Below are 27,072 nucleotides of genomic sequence, written 5' to 3' on the forward strand. Positions count from 1 at the left end.
TTGGCTTGTTGAATAGGAATGACGGACACATAATTGAGCATCATCATCTTATTTTATTATTAAAAACAACCATTGTTGAAACAACAGTATAAAATCCAACATTTACTCATTACTTCTTTTCATAGGTACATGTGTACTGTGGCGTTTGGTGAAAAGAAGCAGGTAAACAGTGTATTTGAACCTACGATTGTGCATCTGATCACGTGGCAATGTGGTCTCCCTCGACCATTTTGGTCACTAGACTCAAACTTATGTCTCGTAACGTCTGAGCGGTTAACCATTGAGATGTTTGCCACAGAAACAGCAGCCGTGTGTGAATTGGAGAGAAAGGTGTTTTCCAGTCCAGTCGACCAAAACCAACACTACCAACATGGCAAGGCAGGCGGCCGTCTTTGAGTCATCGGTGGTTCGTAGATTTAACGGCACGTTGCTAAATGCCATACATACGACATACTAACATACTCTCGACAAAGGGCAGGGAACCCTCTAGTACTTGGGATAGAGCACTCTCTGGATCTGCCCATCCGCCTTCGTCACGTCCAGCCACTTCCCACACTGGAAGATGGTGGTCACTGAGTTGGCGGTGTTGGTCACCTCGACACACTCCAGGAACCATCCGGCCGCGGACCCAGAGTTGTTGTGCTCCACGGTGACCCGGAGCAGCTCGCCCATGTCTAGCATCTCCAGGACAAAGCGGTCCGTGTGGCCGCGCTCAAAGAGGTTCCTGAACTTCTGCCGGAGTTGCCGCTGGCCCGAGTCGCCGTTGACGCCGTATATGGTGATGAAGACGTTGGCATCGGTGCCGGCCTCCTTCACGTCTCCGGTCATGACGATGATCTCGTACCTGACGGGCACCAGGTTGCGCACCTTGCTGGCAAAGCTCTCTATGGACTTGTAGGACTCAAACGTCTGGAACTGGTCCTTCTTAGCTGCTAGGGGAATCCGGGCATCGCAGTGGAAGAAGTACCTGTGCAGAAGATGTAGGGAAGGAAATGTTTGATTGTGTCCAATCCAATTCAAATGAGTGATCATAGGTTATTTATAGATCATTATCTAGCTGACCAGACACATTAAACCGTGCAGTGTTAGCCACATTGCACAAGACAAATGTATCTGTCTTCACGACAAGGACAAGCAAAGACAGCAAATGTGACCAAAGATGGGACAGGGATCTTGAGGTTAAAAATAAATCAAACATTTCCCCCTTCGTACGAGCACCTGCCTTGTCAATCAAATACTGCATTCCTAGGATAAAAGTAGCTGGGGAACAGTCAAGGGTGTTAGGCAGACTCTGAGAGCAAGCCAACAGGAATCAGAGAGAGAGAGAGAGAGAGCTATTTTGGGCATCCAAACGATAAGGCTTTAAATAAATTCTATCATTGAAATATAAAATAAAACATGTGAATGAAAAGGCCTGAAACTTGGAAGGCCATTACGTTTGCAAAGCATTACGTTCTCATTGAAGAAGTGTACTTGTATGTACATGTACGATGCATACAAATGTCTCTTTTTTTTTTTTTCATTTAGATGCCAATGCATGAATGAATGTAGCACTGTAAAGGGATTATGAGGTTTATAGTACTCTCTCACTTGTTGCCCAGCTCCTTCTCGGTCACCACCACCTCCATGACGTGCCAGAAGGCTTCGCCCTTCACCTTCTTGCCCTCCTTGGTGATATGGCCGATCGAAATGCCAGCGATCTCCCCCAAGTGCTTGGAGGAAAACTCAAACGTGTCGGTGGCACCGCTGCAGAGAGACAAAACAAACAGCAAGAGTCTCAATTGGATGTGAGGCGGTAGAATCACAGGAAGGTTTACGTCGTGCCGGGAGGCTGAGCTCTCCAGGGAACACACGCTCCCCGGGTACACAGAGCGGAAGGGGGTTATTCCTCATTAAGGATTCCCAGCTGGAAGACCTACCACAAGAACTTCTTCTTTTTGTTCTCCATGACAAACTCTTTGGAACGCGCTTTTTTCCCTTCCAACACAATAAAGGCATTCTCCGTGGTGTCGGCGTGATCCGTGTTTGCAGTTGTCGTGGCAATTTCATATTCTGAAAAGAGGATGTCATGTCACATTGTGTTTTTGGATCTAGCTTATTACCAAACATGGACGATCTAACTGACTGTTATCGTACATTGTTAGTGAGAAGTTTCCTTAGATACCAACCTCTTTGTCTTTGTATCTCATTGATACTAACTGGTTTTCTCATAGTAACTATCTGGGGTTCTCATTGATACTGACTGGTTTTCTCATAGTAACTAAATGGGGTTCTCATTGGTACTGATTGGTTTTCTCATAGTTACTAACTGGAGTTCTCATTGATACTAACTGGTTCTCTCATGGTAATTTACTGGGGTTCTCATTGATACTAACTGATTTTCTCATACTTATTAACTGGGGTTCTCATTGATACAAACTGGTTCTCTCGTAGTAACTAACTTGGGTTCTCATTGATACACACTGGTTTTCTAATAGTTACTAACTGGAGTTCTCATTGATACACACTGGTTTTATCATAGTAACTAACTGGTTTTCTCATAGTAACTAACTGGTGTTCTCATTGATACTAACTGTTTTTTCTCTCATAGTAACTAACTGGGGTTCTCATTGATACTAACTGGTTTTCTCGTTGAGGTCCACCATGTCGTTGTTGGCACAGGCCAGCTCCCTCATGATCTGCCCGTCGTCCCTGCCTTTGGCCAGCCAGCGGTCGCAGGGGAAGCGGAAGGTCTCCTCCATGGTATCGTCCTTCACGTCAACGTATTCTAGATGCCAGCCGGAACCGGGACCTGAGGTAGGAGGCAACCCTGTCCATCACCACTTGGAATTCAATGATATATAATCCTGCAGGATTATTTTCCTGGCCTGTGGTAGGAAGGAATATGATTATGTACTGGGTTTGGTATATTTGTTATTTCAGAGGGTTTGAGATATTTATGTTTTTAACCCAAGTTGAACTTCAAGTTCGTATTGTGGATCAGACTATCAGGGTATCAGAGTTTTTCTACCAAGTTTCTACTGAGATTTGATTCTGTTTGATTCGTGATGACACAAACATACATAGAGATGTTCCATGGGTGCACGTACACACACACACACGCACACGCACACACACACACACACACACACACACACACACACACACACACACACACACACACTCACAGACCTTTGTTGTCATGCCAAACGCGGATCTTGGACAGCTCCCCGAGACTGAGCATGTCAGGGAAGCGGAACACGTCTTTCATTTTGCGTTCAAACTTGTTCCTGGCTCCGCTCTCCTTCAGGGCCAGCAGGCCTGTGTCTCCATACTCGCCGAAGACGATCAGGAACACGTTGGCATCCGTGCCGGCACCTAAATATACATTTTGCATGTTAAACTCAACTTGAATGCATATTAAATACATGTGCATGAAGCACACGACGGAGAGATAATATAAAAGAAAAATGCAGCAACAATCCTAAACCTGCACTGCTTCTCAACTACAGCTGTTATCCTATCTCCTCGAGAATAAGACATGCCCATCCAAGGGTCAATTCATTCAATGCTTTCGGTGTAAATCGTTTAATTCTGGTCCACTTTTTTGTCTGGTCTGGTGCACAAAGCGACCGGCGACCTCTGGCCTTCTGCCGCTAGACTCCATTCATTCCGTTCCAACGTCCTCATATCCCGGGGGGGCACCCACCTCCGACGTCGCTGGTCGCCACTGTGATGGTGTAGGTCGTTCTCTCCACCATCTCCTCCTCGTCCACCACGGCCGCCAGCTCGCACACCTGGGTTCTCTTGGGCCCATTGGTCTTGGACAGCCAGTTCTCGTAGGTGAACGTGTACAGGTCCTCCGTGATGGGGTTCCGCATCTGGACCTATGGAACACGACACGGCCGACGGAATCACGCGCACTAATGTAAAAGTGACCGCTAAATGCTAATGGTTGGATGAAAATGGTATTGCTAAGAGAAAAGGCAAAAGAAAAAAAACTTTTTTTACATTGTCGAGAAACCAGTCCGGACGACTTCCAGTGCCGTCCACTCGAAGCCGGATCTTCTTCAGAGGTGCAATGTCGTCGATCTCAACGTTGAACGTGTCTTCTTGGCCTCTTTCGAACCTGGTTTAAAATGATGAGGTGCCATCACAATGAGTTTTAAATGTCTATAAACTCAGATGAGATTTGTTCACTACGAGTTGCACGACGAGAGCTGAGCATTACACACAGAGCACCAAACAACCGACCTATCCCCGGCTTTAGGCAGCAGCATCTCCTCTGTGCTCCCGTTGGCTCCGAACACAGTGAGGAAGATGTTGGTATCAGTACCCGCATACTGAGTGTCCCCTGTGACCAGCGTTGTTACATAAACCACCTACATATAATGGGCATTGTTATAAACCGAGCAGGAAATTAAGAAACACATGTTTATGTTAATAACTATAATGGATATTCAAAAGGACATGAAGATGTCTTAATATTAATATTTATTTTTATTTTCACCTTGCGAATGATGTTGATGGTGCTGGAGTCCAGCACGTTGAACAGCCTGGTGGTGAGACCGTCCCCCCTGTCTTTAGCCAGCCAGCACTTACATGGGAAGATGTACTTGATACCTTTGGTTGGCACGGCTACCGCCAACTCGTCCACCAGCCAGCAGCTCTCTGGAGTGGCCCCGTTGTGTCCCAGCTAGGGGGGGACGATGGGAGTGGACGAGGAGAGGGAGAGGAACTTAATCCCAACAGCTCCTTCAGGATTATTTGACAGTGTTTTCATCTATCTAGAGGCACTAATTGAACAGTTTTTGTTAATTAAAACAAATACTAAAAAGGATAAACCCAAACAAAGCGTCAAACGCTGTGTTTGAACCCGGGACAAAATGTTCACCAGCACAGTTCTCTCACCTCAACCCTCTTCAGGTCGCCGACGTCAGCCCCATAGCATACAAAGTTCTCCATGGTGCCAGGCGCAAAGCATGTCTTCTCCTTGGGCAGGTCCAGCCACAGCCGGTCCGTCTCCACCTCACCCGGTCCCAGAATGATGACGTAGGCTCGGGCCGTGGTGCCGGCATCACGGTCCATCCCCGTGGACAGGGTGAAGTGATATGGAATGACTGGTGACAGCATTCACAGTCAGCTACATTACATTCTATTCAATTGATGATTAAATTACATTCATTAAGGCCTCATGATTATTAGGACATTTCACTGTGAAAAACGAATGGATGACCTTACTTGGTCCCTCCTCCACAACCGCCTGCTTCTTCTTCTTTTTCTTCTTGTTGGCATTTCTGTCCAGCCCCGGTTTTGCCGCGGCCGTCTTCTGGGAGTTTGGGTCAGTGTTTCTGTCCCCCTCGTATCCCTGCAAGGCACACATGGACACACTTCTTAGTGGGTCAACTGTACAGACTTCTTACTGCTCTTTTAGCTATTCCATTAGAGATGGTTGGGTTTACCTCCAGGAAGGTGAGGTTTTAGATTTAGGGGAAAGGTGAGGGCCAAAGCCTCCATGAGCAAAGTTGACGTATTTGCAATGGCATTTATATGCCATTATTCTTTGCCCAATAAGGCCAGTTAGGGGTTGGCGGATTTGTTACTGGGACCTTAACCAGGAGGAGATTAGGAAACGACTAGCAACCCCCCGATTAACAACCTAGTTTAAATGAAAGGTGGGGAGGGTTAACGGAACCTTGACAAAGAAGGTGCGGTCGATGCGTTTGTCCTCCTTCTTCATGGACAGCCAGCGCTCACACAGGAACATGTACACCTCCTCCGTCTCCGTGTCCGTCACCTCCACCTGGTCCAGGTTCCAGTCCGCCCCCATGTTGGAGTTGTCATGGCGAATGCGGATCTTAAACACCTGGCCCAGGTCGACTGCCTCGATGGTGAACCTGTCTACCTTGAATCACAGAATCAGTATTCTCTTTCATGAGCACAATCGTTTGTGTTTTGGTGCACATAACATTTCAAATAAAACTGTACGTACTTCTCCTCGTTCAAATTTGTTGCTGTTGCCTTCTGACTTGCTGAGTTTGCGTTCTCCGGTGTCTCCCAGGTCTCCGTAGATGGTGAGGAAGACGTTGGCATCAGTTCCTGCGCCGTACATATCCCCAGTACGCACGGAAACCTTGTATTCGTGAGCTAAAATGTTAAATGTTAAGGATTGAGGGTTAGGCGTTAAGGTTAGGGGTCAGGGGGTTACTGTTAGGTGTTAAGTGTTAGTGTAGGGGGTTACGTTTAAGGGTTAAGAGGTTTTGGGCAGGTGTAAGTTATCCGCTAACCTGCATAAGTAATGCAGGTTAGGGATAAGGGGCTTAAGGGATTAGGAGGTAAAATGTTTAGGTTTGAGGGTTCGGGTTCAGTGTTAGGGGTTTGGTGGATATTGTTAGGGGTTAGGTGTTAGAGTTAGGGGTTTAGGTGCTAGTGTAAGGGGTTAGGTGTTAGTGTTAGGGGTGGTGTTTGAGAGGGCTTACTCTCCAGGGCGTCTTCCACCTCGATCTCTGTGCTTTTCAGCGTTCCGTCCCTCAGGAGTTTCTCCGTGATGATGTCAGATGGGACCAGCTCCCTGATTGTCTCGCCGTCCTCCTCAGACTTGGCTAGCCAGCATTCACACGGGAAGATGGTTGTTTCAGACCCCTGCCGTAAAATACGCAAACTAGGTTTAGTATTGCCTCATTTTTAGAGTCATCATCATTAGGTATCATCGTCTTATTTAGATTTGGTGTGAAAATACATTCAATTATAAAACTATAAGACTTGTGCATGGGCCCATTGTGAGATGACAGTTAATGCGATGATAAAAGGTATTGTAGAAATATAATAAAGACAATCAAGCACCTTTCCTTTCCTGAGCTGCCGCCTGATTTCCGCTCTGTCAAGGTGCCATCCTGGGTTGGTGCCCTGGTTATCATGACCGATCCTGATCTTCTCTATTACATCTCCAATATCCTCCAGCTGTGAGCAGGCAGACCACACAGCAGGAAGGGGAACCCTCAGGTCTTATTTCTACAATGCTTGTCAGTCAGTTTATACACATGCAAAGTGACATAAAAATAAATAACATGAAAATTAAATGACTTTTGAATTAATCAAATCAATTGGAGAATCTGAGACGTAACACACTGAGGGCCCTATCTTGCATCCGGTGCGATTGACTTTCTCACTGGCGCATATGTCGTTGCTAGTTTGCAACTGGCGCAGAGCGTTCTTTTCCCTCCTGCGCCACGTGTCGGTAAATTAGGGAATGATCCTGCGCCCCAAGGGGCGGTTCGGCGAAAGGAGGAGGCGTGTTCTGGCGCAAACGTTCCCTGGTGCTATTTTGCAGTTTCAGAAATCACTTGCGCCACAAACCAGGAAATACCTGGTTTAAAGTCAGTTGCGCGTTTTTCAGATGCTATTTTAAGGGCCCATATTGTTGCTTGTGCAACTCACGCATTCACTTTGCTTCTCTCATCTACCTAGCCACACATTCTTGGTAAATTATTTGGGATAGAACAGCTGATACAGCGGTAATAAGTTGTACTTTTAAATCAATGCATCTGCAAACACCGTACAGCAAACACATATTTTCTCAGACATCGTGTACATGCCCATAATTTTTAGGATTGATGAGTATTTGATCGTTAGAAAACATTGTTTTACCGCGAGTGAGTGTTAAAAAGAATGAATGAATGCGGGCGGGCGGGCGTGTGTGTATGTGTAAAAGAAAGAATGAATGCGGGCGCGCGTGTGTGCGTCCATCTGTTTAAACACACGCAAACTAAACACGTAACGCATAATACAGTCCATGGCAATGTATATTAACGGGGGGCCACATGCATATTAGGAACACAAGTCGATAACGATAATGCATACAATACTGATAAGAAACAATGTTTGCAGGCTGCAGGCGGCTGTCAAAATATCAACTAGTCAGATTAAAATGCGCTCTTAAAGGGGATGGGAGCTGGCACTCTCATTGGTTTATTGCACGTTACGCCCAAACCACACCTACGGGTAATTAGGCTACTTCAGACCAACCCTTTTTAGATTTGCGCCGGTAAAATAGGAACATCGCCATAGAACCGCAAACCAAAGTTACTTGTGCTTGGCTCTTCTCACTTGCGTTTCAGACTGTTAAAATAGGGCCCTGAGAGTGTGTTAGGCAAAGTGTTTCTTCTATTGATTTGCTCTTGTGCCGTTAGGTAGACTGCTCCAGGCCAGTGGTTCACACACCTCCACAATGAACATGTCTTCTGCTGCTCTCTCAAAGTACAGCCGTCTCTCCCTCTTGTTGACACAGAGGTGTTTCTGCTGTGTGCAGACGCCCTTGCCACCGTACAGGACAATGAACACGTCAGCGTCCGTCCCCGCGCAAAACACGTCGCTGGTGAAAATCTTTATCTCATAAGGCACAACTGGAAAGACAATGAAAGTCATTTTTACTCAAAGTGTGCTGTGCTCAATGGCGTAACCATTCATGCAGACCAATGTATTGTAAAAACTGCATGGTAAAAGCTTTGGCCTGTATTACTCACTCAATCCGTCATCCATTAACTCACTCACTCACTCACATGGCGTGTACAGTTCTGTTTGTAATTCAGCAGGGAACAGATCCCTCACGATGGCCCCATCATCCTCTCCTTTATCCAGCCAACGGCCACATGGGAATCTGAGTCTTTGACCCTGTGAGGGGGCGTCTATCTCCACCCAGTCCAAAAACCAACCGGTTGAACCACCTGAGAACACAGGAGGAAAATCCCTCAATTTAGTTGATTAAAAACAAAGATATCACTGATCGTTTTGGACCCACTATGTGGTTTGGTCCACTTCTGCAGGAAAAGAGACTATTTGGATTTTATATATGCTCTAGATTCTCTTTACTGAGAAATAAAACTGCTTGGGACACTACTTTCAAAGGGACATTTGGTTTTTTACTTCTCAAAGAGCGATTGAAATGAATAAAAGGGTTATGCAAGTTATAATAAACTAGAAAACTAGAGTGCTGTAGTACAAAGTGAGTTTGAAAATATTTTTTAATAATGCCACATAGATTAATACATAAAGAAACGGTATATGGCTTAAATCAAGTGAAGGGATTGGAACAAAAGTTCAAAAGTCTAAATGGAGTAAACAATGTAACCGTGCACACCATTTAAGAAATGTAAGTGGTTGGAAACAAATAAAGTGACAGCTGAATGAAAAGCGCAAAGCATTGCTGAAAATGCAGAAATGTAAAATTAATTGAACTGAAGAATCTGAAAGGTCAAATGTATTGCCCTGCACTGCTGGTGTGTGTGTGTGCTATGCTTAGAACTCCTCCGAACTCTTCCGAACACCACCGAAACGCCACCAGATGTTTGGAGATTACGTTTTTCCCCTCTGTGCGATGCACATAAGAAGCCGGCAAAATTAAAGTCACCTGCCATAATTTACCGATTGTATACTGTGGCGGTTGTATACTGTGGCGGTAGTAAGCATTCTGAAACTTTTTGCCTACTGCACAATGCGTGCTGAGCATTCGGACCTGCTATATTTGTGACGTACTACCAAAAGGCCTACTATATAGCAGTCAATTATGAGTATTCGGATGCAGCCAAAAACTGTGATTCTGAAGAAAGTTTAAATGATATCGAAATTCCGTTTAGATATTATTGAAGTGTGTAGATTTGTTAAATGGTTTGAACGGAAATAAACGGTTGAAAGATTTAGATTGTATTTTAAAAGTAGAATGTCTTAAAAAGTATAGAATATTAAAAAATCTGAAAAGAACCACGCAATTCGAAGCCATTCTGAACTTTTTAAAATTTGAATAGAGAGGTGAAAAATGTAGGAAGGAGATAGGTCCAAATTTTGTACAGAATAATAAAGAAAGAAATAATAAAACTTATGAAGAACAATAGTTGAGCGCTGAATGCAGCACTCACTTAATAAATAATACAGATAGATAGATTAGGTAAGATTACCTACCAGAATTGTCATGGCCCATGCGGAGCTTCTCCAGATCTCCGAGGTCCACTGCTTCCACGGTGAACTCGTTGATCATCCCTTGCTCAAATTTATTCTTATAATGTTTACACGCTTTAAGATTGATTATCCCTGTAGGAGGCACAGTGATGTGTGAGTCACACGTCTATCCCTGGAAGGTATATTCAAATCAAACCAATCCATTGGGTTGTCCCAAAATGATCTTTATGCCTGGATTTACTGGGACGTCAGACATCCTACCTGTGTCGTCATTTTCTCCAAATAGGATTGCGAAGACATTGGCATCGGTTCCTGCATATTTCTTATCCCCAGTTTTCACCTTAATAGTGTATGTTGTGGACATTGCTGTGAGAGCACAAAGAAGAGGTTACAAGTTATTGGTTCAGGACCCCCTTCATCAAACAGTAGAACATTGCTTTCTACCTTTCTTGTTTCCCCTTTGAGTAAAGAAATCTTTTCTTTCCCATCACGACTTCAAATTAATCTTCGACAGTCTCCCCCCCCTCCGTTTATTAAAAAACAAGCGTCTCTGGGGGAATGCTGTTACATTTCTGCTCTAGCCCCAGGGCGGTGCCTGAGTCCTCGTCGTCATCGTCGTTCCTCTTCATGAAGGCCTCGTCCACGGGCACCAGCTCCCTGGCAATCTGCCCGTCGTCCTCGTCCACGGCCAGCCAGCGGTTACAGGGGAAGTAGTACCTGCAACGCCACCAAGCGCACGTTAAAACACTGGCTGCCAACCAAACAAGATGGACTCTCCTGCTCATCGTTCTTAAGCATTCATCTTCCCATATCTTTCCTTCTTCTAACCCAGACCTTAACCCGCCGAAATGTTATCTTTTCTAAACCTTAAGTGTTATAAATCTGCTATAAACCTGCCATAACGGAAAATAGGGGCCCTCTCTCTGCAACTGCAAGGAATTGAGAGACTGTGAATGTGGCGACGGTTTATTGTGGTACTAATATATATATATATATATATATATATATATATATATATATATATATGAATATGTGATTCAAACAGTTTGAAGCCCGTTTCCTGAGAATAACAAGTTAGGAGCCAACAGAGAGTGTTCATCTCCATAGCGACTCACGTTATGTCCTCCTTGGTGTCCATGATCTCTACACGGTCCAGGTACCATGAAGAATAGGAGCTTTTGTTGTCATGGCGAATGCGGAGCTTTTTCAGAGTCCCCAGGTCCACAGCTGTCACGGTGAACATGTCTTCCTATAGAGGATGTAAGAAATTAGTTATTAGCTTGACGTACATATTTATTATGTTTTTGACATTCATTGTTTTTTTTAGCCAGCTGATGGCAAGTCATTTCAGTAGGCTATACCACCAACAATGCCTCAAATAAGCTGACTTCATTTGACTACTTTAATGCGACAGCAAGAGTTTATGTATTGCCTTACTACCTGTTTACACACATCAAAGACCATCGCCTACACACATGTTTTCACTGTAAGAAGACCCCCCCTCATGACGAAAGTCTCTTCATTCTTCTTTAATCAAAGTCGGCTCGGCTCTGGTTACCTTTGATCCGTGTGGATAAATCCAACAAATGATCTGCGGACATGGCTTCTGCGTTCCTGAAGCCTCACGTATAACGCAGAGATCAATTATTCAACGCTTTCAATTCATTAAGTGATGAGTAAAAGTAGGGCGGCGATGACTCTCAGGTCTCCCCTCCTCCTCCCTCCCTCCCGTCTCCCGGCTCCCCTGCACCACAACTGGCTCTCTCTGCAGGAGAGCGTGTAATCCTACCAGAATAACGCTCCCACCCACAGTCCGCCGTAGGGCTGGTGTTGCGTGGAAGTGTTTGAGTCGGTGCCTGACAGCGAACAGCGCATTTTTATAATTAGAAACCCAATTTCTAAGACAGGGTTTATCTGCTCTCTGTGTTCATCTTAAAACCATCGGGATTGTTCTGGGATGGGGGCCCCGGGACTTCTTTAATCACTTTATGGCGGTTTGGGTGGGAGGGAGAAGTGATGGGTTGCTTCAAGAGTTCAAACAGCTAGTTAAGAGAACCGTTTTGTTTGATATTTTACACCATTTTGTAGAGCAAGGTAATCGGCGACCACGACTTAAAAAAGATTCTCTCGTGATACACATGTTCAATGTTCACAAAATAAAAAAAGTGTAGAATTAAAAAAATATTATGAAAAGAACCCATTTTCCACAGGGTTTCCATTCCTTCGGTCCGGCCTGCGGGATTACAACAACGTGGTGCTCTGCCCTCCCTGTTTAACCTGCGCCGTTACCTTCGCTCTCTCAAACTTGTTGAGGATGTTCGACTTTTTCAGATAGCGCTCTCCGGTGTCTCCGTTCTCGCCGTAAATATTGATGTAGACCTTGGCGTCGGTTCCCGCTCCGAGCGTGTCCCCTGTGAACACGCTCACTTCGTACGTGTTTTCTGTGGTAGGAGGACGACACAGGGCCTGCGTTAGCGGGGAGGCTGACACGGGGATTAGGGCTACTGCGTTACCAAGAACCATGCATTACTGATGAGACCTCTTCAGGCCGCCACGGGTCATGTGCTCCAGCGAAGTGTGTCACATTCGGCTTTGCCAGGTGGCTTACACAAACATGCTAATACTAATTCTATTTAATCGTTTAGCAGATGCTTTTATCCAAAGTGAATCAAATATAGATCCTTAATGAGTAGGTATGAACTATTTTATGTAAAATTGGAGAAAAATACATCAATGGAAACTATAGTCTAGTCAAGGACTCCCAAAAAAGAGGGCCGCAGTTCGAGAGAGATTGAGCACCCTGCACTAGTCGCACTAGTCTACTTATTTATATTTTTTGACCCGTAAAGTCATTTTTGGGTCTCCACACAATCTTCTGCAGTTACCCTGACCCTTGGGAAAAACCATGGGCCCTGGGTATAAAAGCGTTTTTCTGCTATTTGACCACACGTCATAAACGGCTTGTGAACCCTTGTTCTCTACCTTCCAGCTCATCCGCATCCTCAGGCAGAAGCTCCACCACCAGCTCCCCGTCCTCCTCCCCCGCGGCCAGCCACCGGGAGCAGGGGAAGTGGCAGGACTGCACCACCGGCTGCAGCCTCTCCTCCATCTCCTCCTCCTCCTCCTCGTCCTTCTTCTTCTTCTTTTTCTTCTTCTCTTTCTTGTCCTCCTTTTTCTTGGGGACGGACACCATGGCCATGATGAGCCGCTTGACGTCCACAGTCTCCAGGAACCAGCCCGACCCCATGCCCTGGCCGTCGTGGCTGATACGGATCTTGAAGATCTTCCCCACGTCTTTGGCCTCTGTCTGGCCGTGGAGAGGGGGAGGGAAGGGGAGCGCAACACGTGAACTGAGATGCTTTCACCTCTCTGTGATTTATTTCTCGACACCTAATCGTTTTCTTTTAGCACATTTTCTGTGATAATCTTGTTTGCTGGAGTAATGGCACACTAGATTGTGTGTTTGTCGGGTGACATTGTATTTAAATGATCAATAGTGTTTGGTACCCTAAATATTTCGGTGGCGTTGCGTTCATAGTTGTTGGATCTGCTTTCCAGGGTAATGATCTCTGTCTTTCCCTGTTCCCCGTAGATCTGGATGACCACTATGGCGTTGGTGCCAGCAAACGACACATCTCCAGTGACTACTGTTACCTCATAGTTAATTACTGGAAAACAAGAGCACATAATTATGAATGGAATACATTTTTGTGACTTCATATTTGCTATTTACAATTTGAACAAGTCTGTCTTAGTGACATCTGAATGTGTTTGTATTTTTAGAGTGCTCTTCATGCAAAACACCATTATAAGAACAGGTGAAACAAAACAAAAATAATATCACAAGAACAAGAAATAAGAATAAGTTTATTCTTATTTACGTTATTTCATTAATTTTTTATGCTCATATCCTTTCATGATTATGAATGTGTTAAGCATGACGCCTACATTGTTCGCTGTCCAGGATTTCGCTTGGATAGATCTCCACCTCTGTCTTGCCGTCCGCCTCATCCCTGCACAGCCAGCGGTGGCTGGGGAACATGTAGTGTTTGCCGTGGTTGGGAACCATGATCTGAACACTGTCCAGGAACCAGCCTGCGCGCATGCCCTCGTTGGTGTGGCCGATCATAAGACGGTTGATCTACCGGGGGAAAGAACCAAAGTATGTGTCAAGGGATTAGGCCTTTTTAGGTTTCTGAAGCAGATTGGTCTAAAGTATGCCCCTCACCTGTCTCTAAACAGTCCACTATTTCGTATTGGCTAGTGACTTTGGAAGAATAAGAAAAGGTGGATGCACGATATTATACTGCACATTATTCGAAGCTCAGGCAAATCGATCTCCAATTACGGGAAGAAGGGAGTAAAAAGAGCAACTCGCACCCAGAACGTACACTGCACTACCTTTTATGGAACCTACTGGTCCTGATACCATTATGGTTTGCTATTCACCATTTTGCCATCTAGCAAAGCTTTTAGCCAAAGAAGGGTCCAAAATCAACACCTAACCCCAGCCAAAGGCAGACTGATGAGACCATTTGGCAGGTAAAAATAGAGGATTCCAAATCAGTAGAATAAACAGTGAATTTTAGATACAAATCCTTGACAAGGTAGCATCCTGTTCAAAGATGCCAACATGGCAACATCATCCAACCCAGAACCTTCTGTCTGGAAGGTTCTTTTATAATTGTATTGGTATAACGTCTACTCCCTGCCAGGGTCATGGTGGACCAGGCGCCACCTCTCCCATCCTGTAAGGCACACAGGAAAGCGTTGTGTGAGCGCACCTGTCCGATGTCGAAGGTCTCCACGGTGAAGATGTCAATGCGGGCCGTCTCAAAGTAGTTCCCCAGGTTGTTGTCTGAGACCTCCAGCATCATCCTGCTGGTGTCGCCCTTCTCCCCGTAGAGCTTCACGAACACCTTGGAGTCAGAGCTGCTCCCGGGGATGCTGCCGGTCTTCACCGCAATGTGGTAGCCCACGTCTGGTGGCATGACACACACACACACACACACACACACACACACGCACGCACACAGACAAATAAGCACACACAAACAGACACACATGCACACATGCACAAAATCGCAAACAAACATACACACAACACAAGCAGAGACATACACACACAAACACTCGGGCACAGACATATACAAACACGGGGACACACATATGCACAAACACACACGCACACACGCACAGACACAGACACACACATACGAATAGATACAAGCATGAACAATCGCATACATGAACAAACATACATGCATGATCACGAAACACGTAAATAGACACAGTTGGCTAAGCCCATAATTATGCCTTCTCGTAGCAGTCCGTAAAATACTTACTGTAAAGACGTGGGCCATCAGCGAAGGGCACTAGCTCTCTAACGATCTGTCCATCATCCTCATTACGATCAAGCCACCTGGAACAGCCAATGAAACATTCAAGCGCCACTTTCACCTCTGTGGCTGTTATGTATGCCTCAGCTCTAATGCTTCTAATGCATATATTCGTATGAGTCATATCCAAATCTAAAGACTTAGATGCAGTTCTGCTTCCTACATTTCATAATAAGGACGCCATACAGAGACACAGACACACATGCACAGACACAAGCAGACACACACACGCACGCAGACACACACACGCACACACACACAGTTTGCTATATATACACAGCATAACTATACATTATACATTTATATATATATATATTCTTTAATATAAATTTATTTTTTTTTGTTTCCCACAAGATGTACCCTTTAAAAAAAGTGACATGCTTTTACGACTCGTCAATATGCTTCCGAAAAGGAGTGTGTGTGTGTGTGTGTGTGTGTGTGTGTGTGTGTGTGTGTGTGTGTGTGTGTGTGTGTGTGTGTCTGTGTGAGCCCTCACCTGTTACATAGGAACACCTCAGCCTGAGACTCAGCCTGGCCCTCCTCCCGGACCAGGACCTTATCCAGGAACCAGCCACAGCCCCCGCCCCGGCCGTCGTGCCCTATCCTCACGCGCTGCACCTGCCCCAGGGACACCGCCTCGACGATGAACTCATCCATCTGGGAGGGAGGCGCACACACACCGTCAGTAGGACAAGCCCTGAGGTTCACACCTCCCATCACCGCCTGAAGACTGTTCACTCTGAGTCAATACTTGTTCATCCAAAGGGTGAATCCAGATGGTAGAAACGGGATTGGGCCCAAGGCTGTTTACATGTAGCGGTGTGGATGGTGTGTATATTATATTATAGATTCGAATAATGCAATGATTAAATATTATAATAGCATGGTGCTAGCAGGGCTAGCGCTGGTTGCACTCACGCTGCCCTTCTCGAACTTGTTGGCGTTGTTTTTGCAGACGACCAGCTGCCGATCGCCGCTGTCGCCCTGGTCCCCGATCAGGTTGAGGAACACCGAGGCGTCTGTGCCGCTGCCGCCCACCGTGCCCGTGCACACCGTCACTCTGTACTTGATCACTGGGACACACCACACAGACAGGATATACCTTTTCACGCCTACACCTTATAAGAGTGTATATACCTTCTTACTCCTAAACCTTATAACAGTTTATATACCTTGACACTCCTATACGGTCTACTAGTATATTTACCTTCTCACTCCTATACCTTATAACAGTATATATACCTTCTCATTCCTATACCGTCAACTAGTGTGTATACCTTCTCACTCCTATATTATAACAGTATATATACCTTCTCACTCCTACACGGTAAACTAGTGTATTTACCTTCTTATTCCTTAAACATATAACAGTTTATATACCTTCTCATTCCTCAACCATCTACTGTTTTATATACCTCCTCACTCCTATACCTTATAACAGTATACATGCAGTGTGTGTGCGTAGTGATGTACGTACGGGGCAGGGGTTCAGCGATGGTTTCCCCGGTGGCGGGTAACTCCCGGACCACCTCCTGGTCGTCCTCGTTGGTGTCCAGCCATCGCTCGCAAGGAAATGAGTACTTCTCCTTTGTTAACGTCTTCATGATCGTTGCCTGGCAGAGAGCAACAAAATGGAGCCTCAAGGAAAGAATTGGCTTTATATCACTGTGGTAATTATCTTTCAATTTAAATTATGATCTCAGAATAGGGTTAGTGTTAATGTGACCACCTGTGTTCCATTTATTTACGTTTACTATTTTATGCCCATTCTGCCTGTTTCGCTTTGTTTCTGTGTCTGGGCCATTTGAAGAAAGTCCTCTGTTACACTGTAACAGTGTCCCTGTTACAGTATAGCGACACAAGCAATGCAACGACCTCTAACAGCATGCCCATACAATGTTATGACGTAATGGAGCAGCCTAACCCTAACAATTTCCCCTCCTGCTCCCGGCCTGACCAGAACGTGTTCTAAACTTAACCTAATGGATACCTTTCACAGAGGTCTCATCGTAGGACACACACAGGTGGTGCTCGTAAAACACTAATTATGGGTACCTTTACTCGTTTTGTCTGCTACCCGTGCCCTGGTATAAAAAAAGAGCAGGCCCATAATAGACGTCATTGGCGACACTGTGTTTGTCCTACGAACACGTTGCTGGGAAAAAGGACTACTCATGTTGTAAAGGAGGAGAGGATAGATGTGGTTTTGTCGCTCCGTGTGTATTTGAGATTTGACTTAATATTCACCTTACTGAGATGCCACCCGGCAAATGGATTTCTCTTCTCATGCCAGATGCGAAACTTGGTGATCCTCCCGAGGTCAGGGAGTTCCACCTGGTGTGAGAGGAACAGTAAGTGTGGTTCTAAGCGATGACGAGGTTGTTGTGATCGAGCCGAACATCTGACACACACCATGAACTTGTCCAGTTGGCCCTGCTCGAAGTTGTCGGATTGGTTGTCCAGCCTTATTTCGTCCGACTTGCCCTGTGTCCCGTAGATCTGGAAGGAGATGTCTGCGTCCGTGCCCGAGTTTGGTATATCCGAAGTCCAGATCCACAAAGACCACGGGTGTTCTGTGGAGTACCGCACGCACGCAGGCACGCACGCACGCACGGACAGACACACACACACACACACACACACACACACACACACACACACACACACACACACACACACACACACACACACACACACACACACACACACACACACACACGCATGCACACACATTCACACATGCAAATACACAAAAAACACATTTCTTTCTTGTGCCTATGGGAATTTTCTTGAAAAATGTGTGTTATTATTACAGCGAGGTTTAACCAAATCTTAAACTTATATCAAATGCAAAGTAGGCTTAGATCAATGTAAGATGTGCGTTGGCAGATAAAATGACAATAAAAATGACCCATATTCAGTGTTCTATAGCATACTCTTCTGTCTCTTCTGCCTCAGCGAGACCATTTCGTACAGCTCCCTCTCTATGAGGCCGTCCCCCTCCTTCTCGTCCAGCCACTTGCTGCAAGGGAACGTCTGCTCTATCCCAGTGAAGGGACAGAAGACCACCACCTGGTGCACCAAAACCACCGGGTAGAGTCAAGTCAGTGTGTGCGTGTGTGTGTGTGTGTGTGTGTGTGTGTGTGTGTGTGTGTGTGTGTGTGTGTGTGTGTGTGTGTGTGTGTGTGTGTGTGTGTGTGTGTGTGTGTGTGTGTGTGTGTTTCTGTGTGTTTCTGTCTGTGTTTGTTTTACTATACTTGCCAGGGCCAGAAGCTTGTATGTGTATGTCTTTCAGATTTCCCATACATGTGAGGGCCAGATGTGTGTGTGTGTGTGTGTGTGTGTGTGTGTGTGTGTGTGTGTGTGTGTGTGTGTGTGTGTGTGTGTGTGTGTGTCAGATTTCCTATAATTGTGAGGAGCAGACTGGCCTTCTCGCAGTACCACCCAGAGCTGACTCCTCCGTTGTCGTGTCCAATGGTGACCCGGCTGAGGGGGCTGAGCAGAGCAGCCACCTCTACGGTGAAGATGTCCGTCAGGGCACGCTCAAACTTACCCCCCTCCAAGAACACCTACAATGGACCGGGATGGGAGAGGCACATCATCTGTGTCATGTAATCATCAGAGGACCAGCGTAATGTCCTACAGATCGAGATCTTTCTGAAATGCACTGAAGTATTTGTTGTTGTCATTTTGATGAATTTGCCAAAATGTGTGTTGTCAAAGAGAATGCAGTTCTGTGAACATGAAGATCCATCGTTGAAGAATAAGGCAAAAAACTGTCAAGACCAGCAAACCAATCACCAACATCACCACAGAGCAGGTTCGTAAATTGGCAGTATGTCAAAATGAAAGAGAAATGGATGCAATGGAATCACCTTGCCGCTGTTTTTGGCGCCTTTGGTGCCGTGCATCACAATGTTAATCTTGGAGTTGGTTCCGGCACCCCGGATGTTGCCCGTCACGACCTGGACGTTGTACACAATGCCTGGCGGGTTTGGCGGGTTTGGCGGGTACAGTTACATGCATATACAATCAGAGACCCTGGCGTCACGATTCACATCACACACACTGTGGCTGATAATTGTCTGCCACGAGGTACTGATGATCCGATTGACCGTGGTGCGTCTCATCTTGCCGAAACGGAAAAGACAATCTCTTTTTTTCCTCTCTGGGTCTGTAGGTGTCTTGCTCAATGATGCATATAGACTGTGTCTGACAGAACCTTTCAGCTAGGAGTTAAACACCCTGGCCACTGACTAGCCTATCCTGCACCCAAGGGCTGTTTTGCTGGATATCGCGTATCATTTAGCTAGTGATACAGAGATATAGGATAAGGGACGGTGAAATTGAACATATCACAAGCTCAGGTCAGATAGCATGGCCACCACATGTATAACTCACCAGTGGGCTGGCTCCCCCCGATAAGAATGTCTCTCTGTATTTTGCCGTCATCCTCGTCCATGGCAAACCAACGGTTCACTGGGAATTCGTACACCATTTTGTTCCCAAGGTCATCCAAAACCACCTGCGGAAAGGGGAGAGGGAGTTAAAAAAAGAGAAAGAACAGTGACAGACTGGGGGACAAAGACAGGAGAGAACTGAATGCGGAATCCCCCAATCACTTCTCACCACCAAGCAAGCTTTCAGAGTCAGGCCGCTAGTCCAATGACAAGGCCCATACACATTTCTTACTTCCGCTCTATGGACCCCGACGAGAAGGCTTGAAGGGGCCTTAAGCCTGCATTTGGGGCATACTAGGTATATGGAAAGGATTAAAGGGGCCTGCTCATTGCACCACATGGCTTCTGTTCATAGTGAGGGGGAAGTTCAACAGAGCAACCCAGTTACAGACAAACACATTGTTCTAACGGAGAGGAAATACAACATTATCAGTGTTTTTAAATCTCACTCTGTAAAAGAACCACTTCAGTTATGTTGTGTTGTTGTTGTTGCATCATGGGTTTAGTTTTTGTGTACAGTTGCTTTGCTTCTTTTAAGGGATGAGTTACGTTGAAGGGGGGTTTATCCAGTAATAACCAATTGGAACAAGTGACTTTTGTCAATCTGGTGACCGTGGCCAGCTGCGTCCATATTTTAAGGCTTTTACATTGTACCACACACAGAGGAGCACAGGATTAATTATTGTACTGGAGGCTACAGTGCACCAGCTCATGGTGACACTGATGATCTCTGGGGATCACTAGCGCAGTCGTCACCAGGTATGCCACAGAGACACCCACTCCATTTGTAGGAAAGGTGATCTGTTAATGGCGCCTGGTTTCGCTTTACAGACAGTGTAGAATGACAACAAGCATGTCGTCTTTGTGTGTGTGTGTGTGTGTGTGTGTGTGTGTGTGTGTGTGTGTGTGTGTGTGTGTGTGTGTGTGTGTGTGTGTGTGTGTGTGTGTGTGTGTGTGTGTGTGTGTGTGTGTGTGTGTGTGTGTGTGTGTGTGTTTTCATGCATGCATGAGTGTGTGTGTGTGTGTGTGTGTGCATGCATGTGTGAGTGTATGTGTGTGTGTGAGTGTGTGTGTGTGTGTGTGTGTGTGTGTGTGTGTGTGTGTGTCTGTATCTCAGGATGACATCATGTCTTGGTGTCGCAAACTGTGTGTGTTGGAGGAGAGGGGACACAAAGCCCAGATGAGATGACAGGAAAGAGGCGTATTGCATGTCTTAAGTACCTCTCCAGAGGCACCACTGGGTACAACAGAGCCTGCGCTTGTGTCAAGACAACAATGTTTAGGATTTATGAAAATGTAATATGTAACGTATAGTTAATCCTGTGCTTGTCTGTTTGTGGTACAATGTAAAAGTCTTAAAATACGTTGAGCAATTAATGTGCACAGGTTAAACATGTCAGAGGAGATTTCCTGCATGGTAACATGGAGCACCAGCTTCATTTATCATTATATGCAAAACGTACAACCAACCTGCGTCCCTGTGTTTAGAAGAGCCTAGAAAGGCCACCTAGTTCGATTGTGGCAGCCCCAGCAGAAAGCAATGGACCTTGTTACAGTATTATTGAGAGTTAACTGCCCTTCTCATGTTGACCTTGTTTGTTTTTTGGATGCTTGGCCAAACACATCTCAATGAGACACACCAGGTTGTGTACAAATGACAGACTTTATGTCGTTGTATTTAGATGTTACCTTATCTAGAGCCCATCCAGCCGATGAGCCTTTGTTGTTGTGGCCAATGGTTATCTTCCTCACTTTGCCTAGATTCGGCGCATCTAGTGTGAACTTGTCCTCTGAGCCCTTCTCAAAGTTATCTTTGTCATTGTCCAGCCGCCTTTCCCCTTGAATATAAGGAAACACGTTTTGGCCAATCTTTGCCGTTAAAGGTAAACATAGTACATGTATAAATATTGACCATTGGAAAGAACTAAAAGAATGTCGGTTCCTGAGGTTTTGAAACATGTAATGAACTCAATTGACATAACATTATAGATAAATTATGTGATGATGCGTTTGTATTTTTTTTATTTGACCTTTATTTAACCAGGAAAGTCCCATTGAGATTAAAAAGAGTCCTGGCCAAGAGGCAGCAACAAATAACATATGTACACTCACAATATTACACACAGTATTATACTCATTGGTCTTTGGGATAAGAAACCCGTTACTTGCCTGTATCCCCAAACTCCCCAAAGATGTTGAGGAAGACATCAGCATCTGTCCCACTGCCCTTCAGATCCGTCGTGAATACAGACACTATATACTTATTATCTGGGAAAAATATACATGGGGGTCATTTTGTGATACTGTTTGAATTTTGTATTTTATATTAATAATTGATATCATTGGTCCCATACCAAACCTTTCGTTATGATAGCAATAATCAATAGTATTGTAAATTCATCCATATCATTGGTCCAATACCAAACCTTTTTTTATGATTGTAATAATCAATAGTATTGTAAATTCATTATGATATTGTGTAACACTAAATATCATTATAGAAGGTACCACTCTGCCCAATCAGGACCAAGTCTTTATCTGTGGATCTAAAGGCAAACTGACTGCACACTTAAAAGAAGAATTTGTGCCTTGAGCCATTAGGTTAATGACTTGTAAAAATGTCAAATGTCAAACCTGTCAAATGTTGGCTCAAACTGGCTATCATTCAGAATCAAGCATTTGCAACATTAAAAAATAAATGAATGAATCACAATCTACGTGAAAAGACAAAGATGAGCCATGTTAAATAATGATTTGGGGGAGGGGGGCGTACATTTGGGCATCTCCATGGGGTCGCTGCTGCCCAGCAGGTCTCTGACGTAAAGGCTGTCGCCCTCCTCCTTACTGAGCCAGTTGTTGCAGGGGAAGTAGTACCTGAGGTGGGGTCTAATCACGTCTGTGATCACCACTCTGTCCAGGTACCAGCTGGCACTCAGACCGGTGTTGTCATGCTCGATCCTAGAAGGGGCCAGCAGACATAAGAAATAAGAAATAGAATAGATAAACAAGAAATATCAAAGAAATATGATATGAGAGACAGTCACGGGAAACACAGCCCTTTTACGGTATCTTTATCTATCGCTCTGTAATATATATTATATTGTATATATATTGTAAGTTATATTGCATCTATCGCTATCTATTGCTGTGTAATATTAGTGATATAACACCTATCTCTATCGCTGTGTAATATTAGTGTGCAGTTCATGATTACGTTCAATTGTATTGTTTCTGTAGACTTTGAACAGACTGTTGGTGAACTCTATGAATGTATCGTGGGAATCGCATACCTTATCTTTTTCAGAGGTCCAACATTGTGGGTTCGGATTCTAAAAACATCCGTCTTGCCCCTCTCAAATGCAGTCCGGCTCCTCCAATGATGAAACGTACACAAACAATGATCTCTTACTAGTTGTTCATCATTATTATTGACCAGGTATTTGCTAAGCCAATAATATTGGTCAATAATGGTCATGGTAATGGGACAACGAAAGTGGTGCTAAAATAACTGCATAACAACAAAATCTAATAATCTCTAGAGGCAATTTAGGTTAAATGTCTAGGTTCTTTTCAGAGGTTTATGGCCATTTATAAGCATGGACAGTCAAATGAGGACCAGGGTCTGGACATATAATTGTGTGCTAACACCAGGGATGTCATATTAATAATCACTACTGACACCAAACCACAAAAGCCCTGTCCGCTGTGTTTTTGTGCCTCCATCCGTAACCATAACAACAATCCCACCACAACCAAGACGTACTTCTTCTCTGTGCTGTGAAATGAGAGAAGACAAAAATTGTTATTTCTTTCACCCAAATAATATTAATTATTAATATAATTCTTATTATAAATGTTGCATTGTATATGTGTAGTGTGTACATGTGTACATATGTGTACATACATACATACATAATATGTATACATTGTTAGGGACTAAAATTACGTTGGAAAATAAAAAATTTGTCAAACTTTCAAAAGGTCTCACTTGCTGGCCAGGTGCACCTTGGGCGTGATGCCATAGCTACCGAACAAGCTGACAAAGATGTTGGCGTCAGTGCCGGCTCCTTTCTCGTCCCCAGTTATGGTCACCACCTCATACACTGCACAGCAGGTGGACAAGAGGTCCCACGACAACGGGAAGGGGACGTGTTGATTTAAGTTATGGGTTAGGTAAAACGTGGTTTAATTGCAGGAGGAAGGGAAAAGGGTGCAGGGAGAGACGAAAGAGAGGAAGGACAGATAGACGGCTCGTATACCTGTGTGAGTGTTTATGTGTATGAAAAGTAAAATTATCTATACTCATGCATGTATGCATAAACGCAATACACCTGTGTGTCTTTACCCGTGTGCTTTGCCAACCCTTAGGATTCGTCTACCCATGTAAGGTACACTGTATCTCCTGTCTAAAGTCAACAAGACAGATGAATGACTCGGGCAGGGCTTTACATTATACGGAAAGGCCAGGAACCATAGTAGCAGATTGGGTGACCGTAAACTAAAGGCCTGATCAAGATGCGAAACCCCCCTCCTTACGTGATAGGTGTCATGTAACCTTAGGTTAGCGATAACATCTTGGGGTGTGTGTGTGTGTGTGTGTGTGTGTGTGTGTGTGTGTGTGTGTGGATTCGACCCTGCTCTGGAGGACGTTTTCCCATGGCAATTATGCTAAACAATGCATCATTGAATTAGGATTCGGGCTAATAGGACCAAAACCAAATAATTACAATCAATCACATTTTTTCTCCGATAATTTTTTTTGAAACAACTCTTATTGAAAATTGATTTGAAAGAAAAATCACATCCAATCTATTAAATATCTGTGATCTACAGCTCTGTGTTTCCACACAGCATTGTACAAAACAAAATGGAAGCTATTGACCTTTCTTTTTGTGGTACTCATCCTCGTAGTTCTCCACACTGTCGGGCTCGTAGTTCCGCACCTCGTTCTCATAGATCTCCACGTAATTCTCCACCTTCTTCTTCTTGCCTTTGCCCTTCTTCGTGTCCTCGCCATCACTGTCCTTATCCTTCTTGGTCTTCTTGTCCTTCTTCTTCTTCTTGCTCTCCTCCTCGGGCGCCTCTTCCTCCTTCTCCGAGTCCTTCTTGGACTTCTTGTCCTTAGAGCCCATGTCGTCGTCCCTGACCGATGGCTTCTTTTTGGTCGCTCTCTTTGCCGTGGGGATCACATCGGGGAGCTTCCCTGCCCTCCTCTTGTCTTTGGCTCCATCGATGTGGCTGCTGTCCTCATCCACACTGCTTGAACCCTCATCACTACTTTTCTCCTTCTTCTTGCGGTTTCCTTTTTTGTTCCGCGAGCTGCTCCTCACATCGGCGATCCCTGACGCAGCCGAACTGCTGCCCTCCTCGCCATCGCTCTCTCTCACCGACTTTTTCTTTTTCTTCCTCCTCACCTTCTTGGAACTCCCAGCATCCTCTGCTTCGGTGACCTGCTTACTTCTCCCCTTGGGCTCCTGTTGGTAATCCTCAGTGTCGGCGTCATCCACCTCTTTGGTTTCCTCCGTTGGCCTCTGGCCTGCGGTTTTCTTTTTTACCCCCGGCATCTTTAATTTATTTACTACCTTGTCACTGTAACTGATTCCAGGCGTGTTCTGCCGAAACTTGATTAAACTGACCCTTACGGGTTCAGAGAGGTGATGTTGTTACCCAGGGTGGAGACCGGTCAGGGAGTAAGCCGCGCAAGCAGAGGACTCCTAGTAAAACGTAAGCTTCACAGGCTGTGGGCTTCACAGGAGGCTTAAGGTGGGGTTGCCCCCTATATGTTACCACCTGGCCCAGCGAACAAAAGGTCAGGCTTCATTTACTGTGACTAACTATGACTCTGCGTGTGGTGTCACTTGAGAAGGGTAGGAAACCCCTCATGGTATCGAGGGCTGCCCTGATACTGTCACGCACCTCTGACACACACATCTGAAATAGTTTCTTACATTATTGCATGTAATTTATATATATATTACCTGTACATAATAATAATATAGAAACATGAAATGGCCTGTGTATTTCTTCTGCTAAGCATACCTGTGAAATGGAATCCCGAATGCTTCAAGATCACTGAAATTATAGTTTTACTAGAGGGAGGACTACTGAACAGGTCTGCATATCCAACTTGTAATTACACACACATCCAGTAGAGGTCACCATGTTATTCATGGTGGAGAAATGTTCACGATTGCTAGTTGAAGTAAATAACCAAATGAAAGACATGAGTCAGAAAAAGATCTGAGGTACCGTGTTCCTATATTCTGTTCTGAATCATTTTTGTTTTGTTTAATGAGATTATAATCTAGGAACAACCTCAAACATCATTAACCTCATAGCCTGTTGTTCCTCAGCAAAAGTGTGGAATTTTGCTTAGTGAAATTACTTTTCCAGTCCTGCTGGAAGAACAGCTTGTAATTTAGATAATAAAGGACAATATAGTAACTAATCTCGAAGTTCTTCAAGAGTGACAATCGATTATTTGGTATATTATTCTACATGCAATAATTTACAGTTTCCAAATACTTGCTCTGCATTTGTTGATGGTTATACTATCAAAATAATCTTTGGGAATCTACTTAAAGCTATATCTTTGTTTCTTCCAGATGTTTCCGCTGAAGCGATAGAGCATGCTTAGGACTGTATGATCTTTTTGGCTTGTACAAACAAACTAAACAAGTTGCCTGCAGCAATCTGTAGTTATTTGTTCTTCATAGGGGAAGATGCTGTAGATTTGGTATACGGAGGCTGGGGCCTACCTATCAGACACACATTTACGTAACGTTGCTTTCTCCGAATGTGAGCACGTCATCACAGCAAACCCGATGGGAATTGAATGTTGCTTCCCAAACATTGTCAATGTCATTCCTACTTCATCTTACAGACAACTGCTCCGACAGAACTCAGCTGGTTCTCATGTTTATGTTTCAAAGCCATTAATAATAAAATGGTATGTTTTCCTTGTTTCTGGACTTCCTTGGTAATGTGTTTATAGGTCTCTATTGTTTGTGTGTGTGTGTGTGTGTGTGTGTGTGTGTGTGTGTGTGTGTGTGTGTGTGTGTGTGTGTGTGTGTGTGTGTGTGTGTGTGTGTGTGTGTGTGTGTGTGTGGGTTGATTTAACGTGGAACTCCTTGCAAACCTTTAGTGGATTTGACTCATCCAATTTAATAGCATTAGAGCTTCTCAAAACAAATATCAATTGGCTCAAAAACAGAGGATCTCAATGCTTTGTGCAACCTTGGTTTGTGCAACATTCTATGCGTGAACCAAAACAAATCTATGAA

At 44.7% G+C, this 27,072-nt stretch overlaps 1 protein-coding gene across 2 annotated transcripts; it reads right to left on the reverse strand.

The window, feature by feature from the left end:
• Positions 1-33: 33 nt before the first annotated feature.
• On the reverse strand, positions 34-25,563 carry loxhd1b (lipoxygenase homology PLAT domains 1b). Of its 2 annotated transcripts, XM_060054538.1 has the most exons (42): positions 24,672-25,563; positions 23,778-23,892; positions 23,080-23,160; positions 22,563-22,747; positions 21,959-22,057; positions 21,479-21,627; positions 19,731-19,854; positions 19,205-19,314; positions 18,758-18,898; positions 18,266-18,401; positions 17,742-17,902; positions 17,577-17,663; positions 16,807-16,942; positions 16,248-16,402; positions 15,826-15,986; positions 15,276-15,352; positions 14,715-14,911; positions 13,879-14,071; positions 13,438-13,598; positions 12,913-13,237; positions 12,220-12,371; positions 11,046-11,179; positions 10,499-10,647; positions 10,192-10,296; positions 9,934-10,062; positions 8,538-8,702; positions 8,200-8,381; positions 6,823-6,939; positions 6,459-6,621; positions 5,972-6,126; positions 5,675-5,884; positions 5,221-5,347; positions 4,891-5,099; positions 4,490-4,675; positions 4,234-4,361; positions 3,991-4,108; positions 3,689-3,866; positions 3,172-3,357; positions 2,621-2,791; positions 1,920-2,052; positions 1,591-1,746; positions 34-967 (listed from the first exon to the last, which is right to left on the reverse strand). In XM_060054538.1, exons 1-42 carry the CDS (start codon positions 25,351-25,353, stop codon positions 487-489), a joined length of 7,209 nt encoding a protein of 2,402 aa, XP_059910521.1. In that variant the 5' UTR covers positions 25,354-25,563; the 3' UTR covers positions 34-486. The 2 variants fall into 2 exon arrangements, with proteins under 2 accessions (XP_059910521.1, XP_059910520.1); XM_060054537.1 differs by lacking the exons at positions 9,934-10,062; positions 10,192-10,296; positions 10,499-10,647; ... (20 more) ...; positions 23,778-23,892; positions 24,672-25,563 and having other exon boundaries at positions 8,502-8,610.
• Positions 25,564-27,072: the final 1,509 nt, after the last annotated feature.

The sequence above is a fragment of the Gadus macrocephalus genome, chromosome 6 (genome assembly GCF_031168955.1).
Source record: "Gadus macrocephalus chromosome 6, ASM3116895v1".
Lineage (NCBI taxonomy): Eukaryota > Metazoa > Chordata > Actinopteri > Gadiformes > Gadidae > Gadus > Gadus macrocephalus.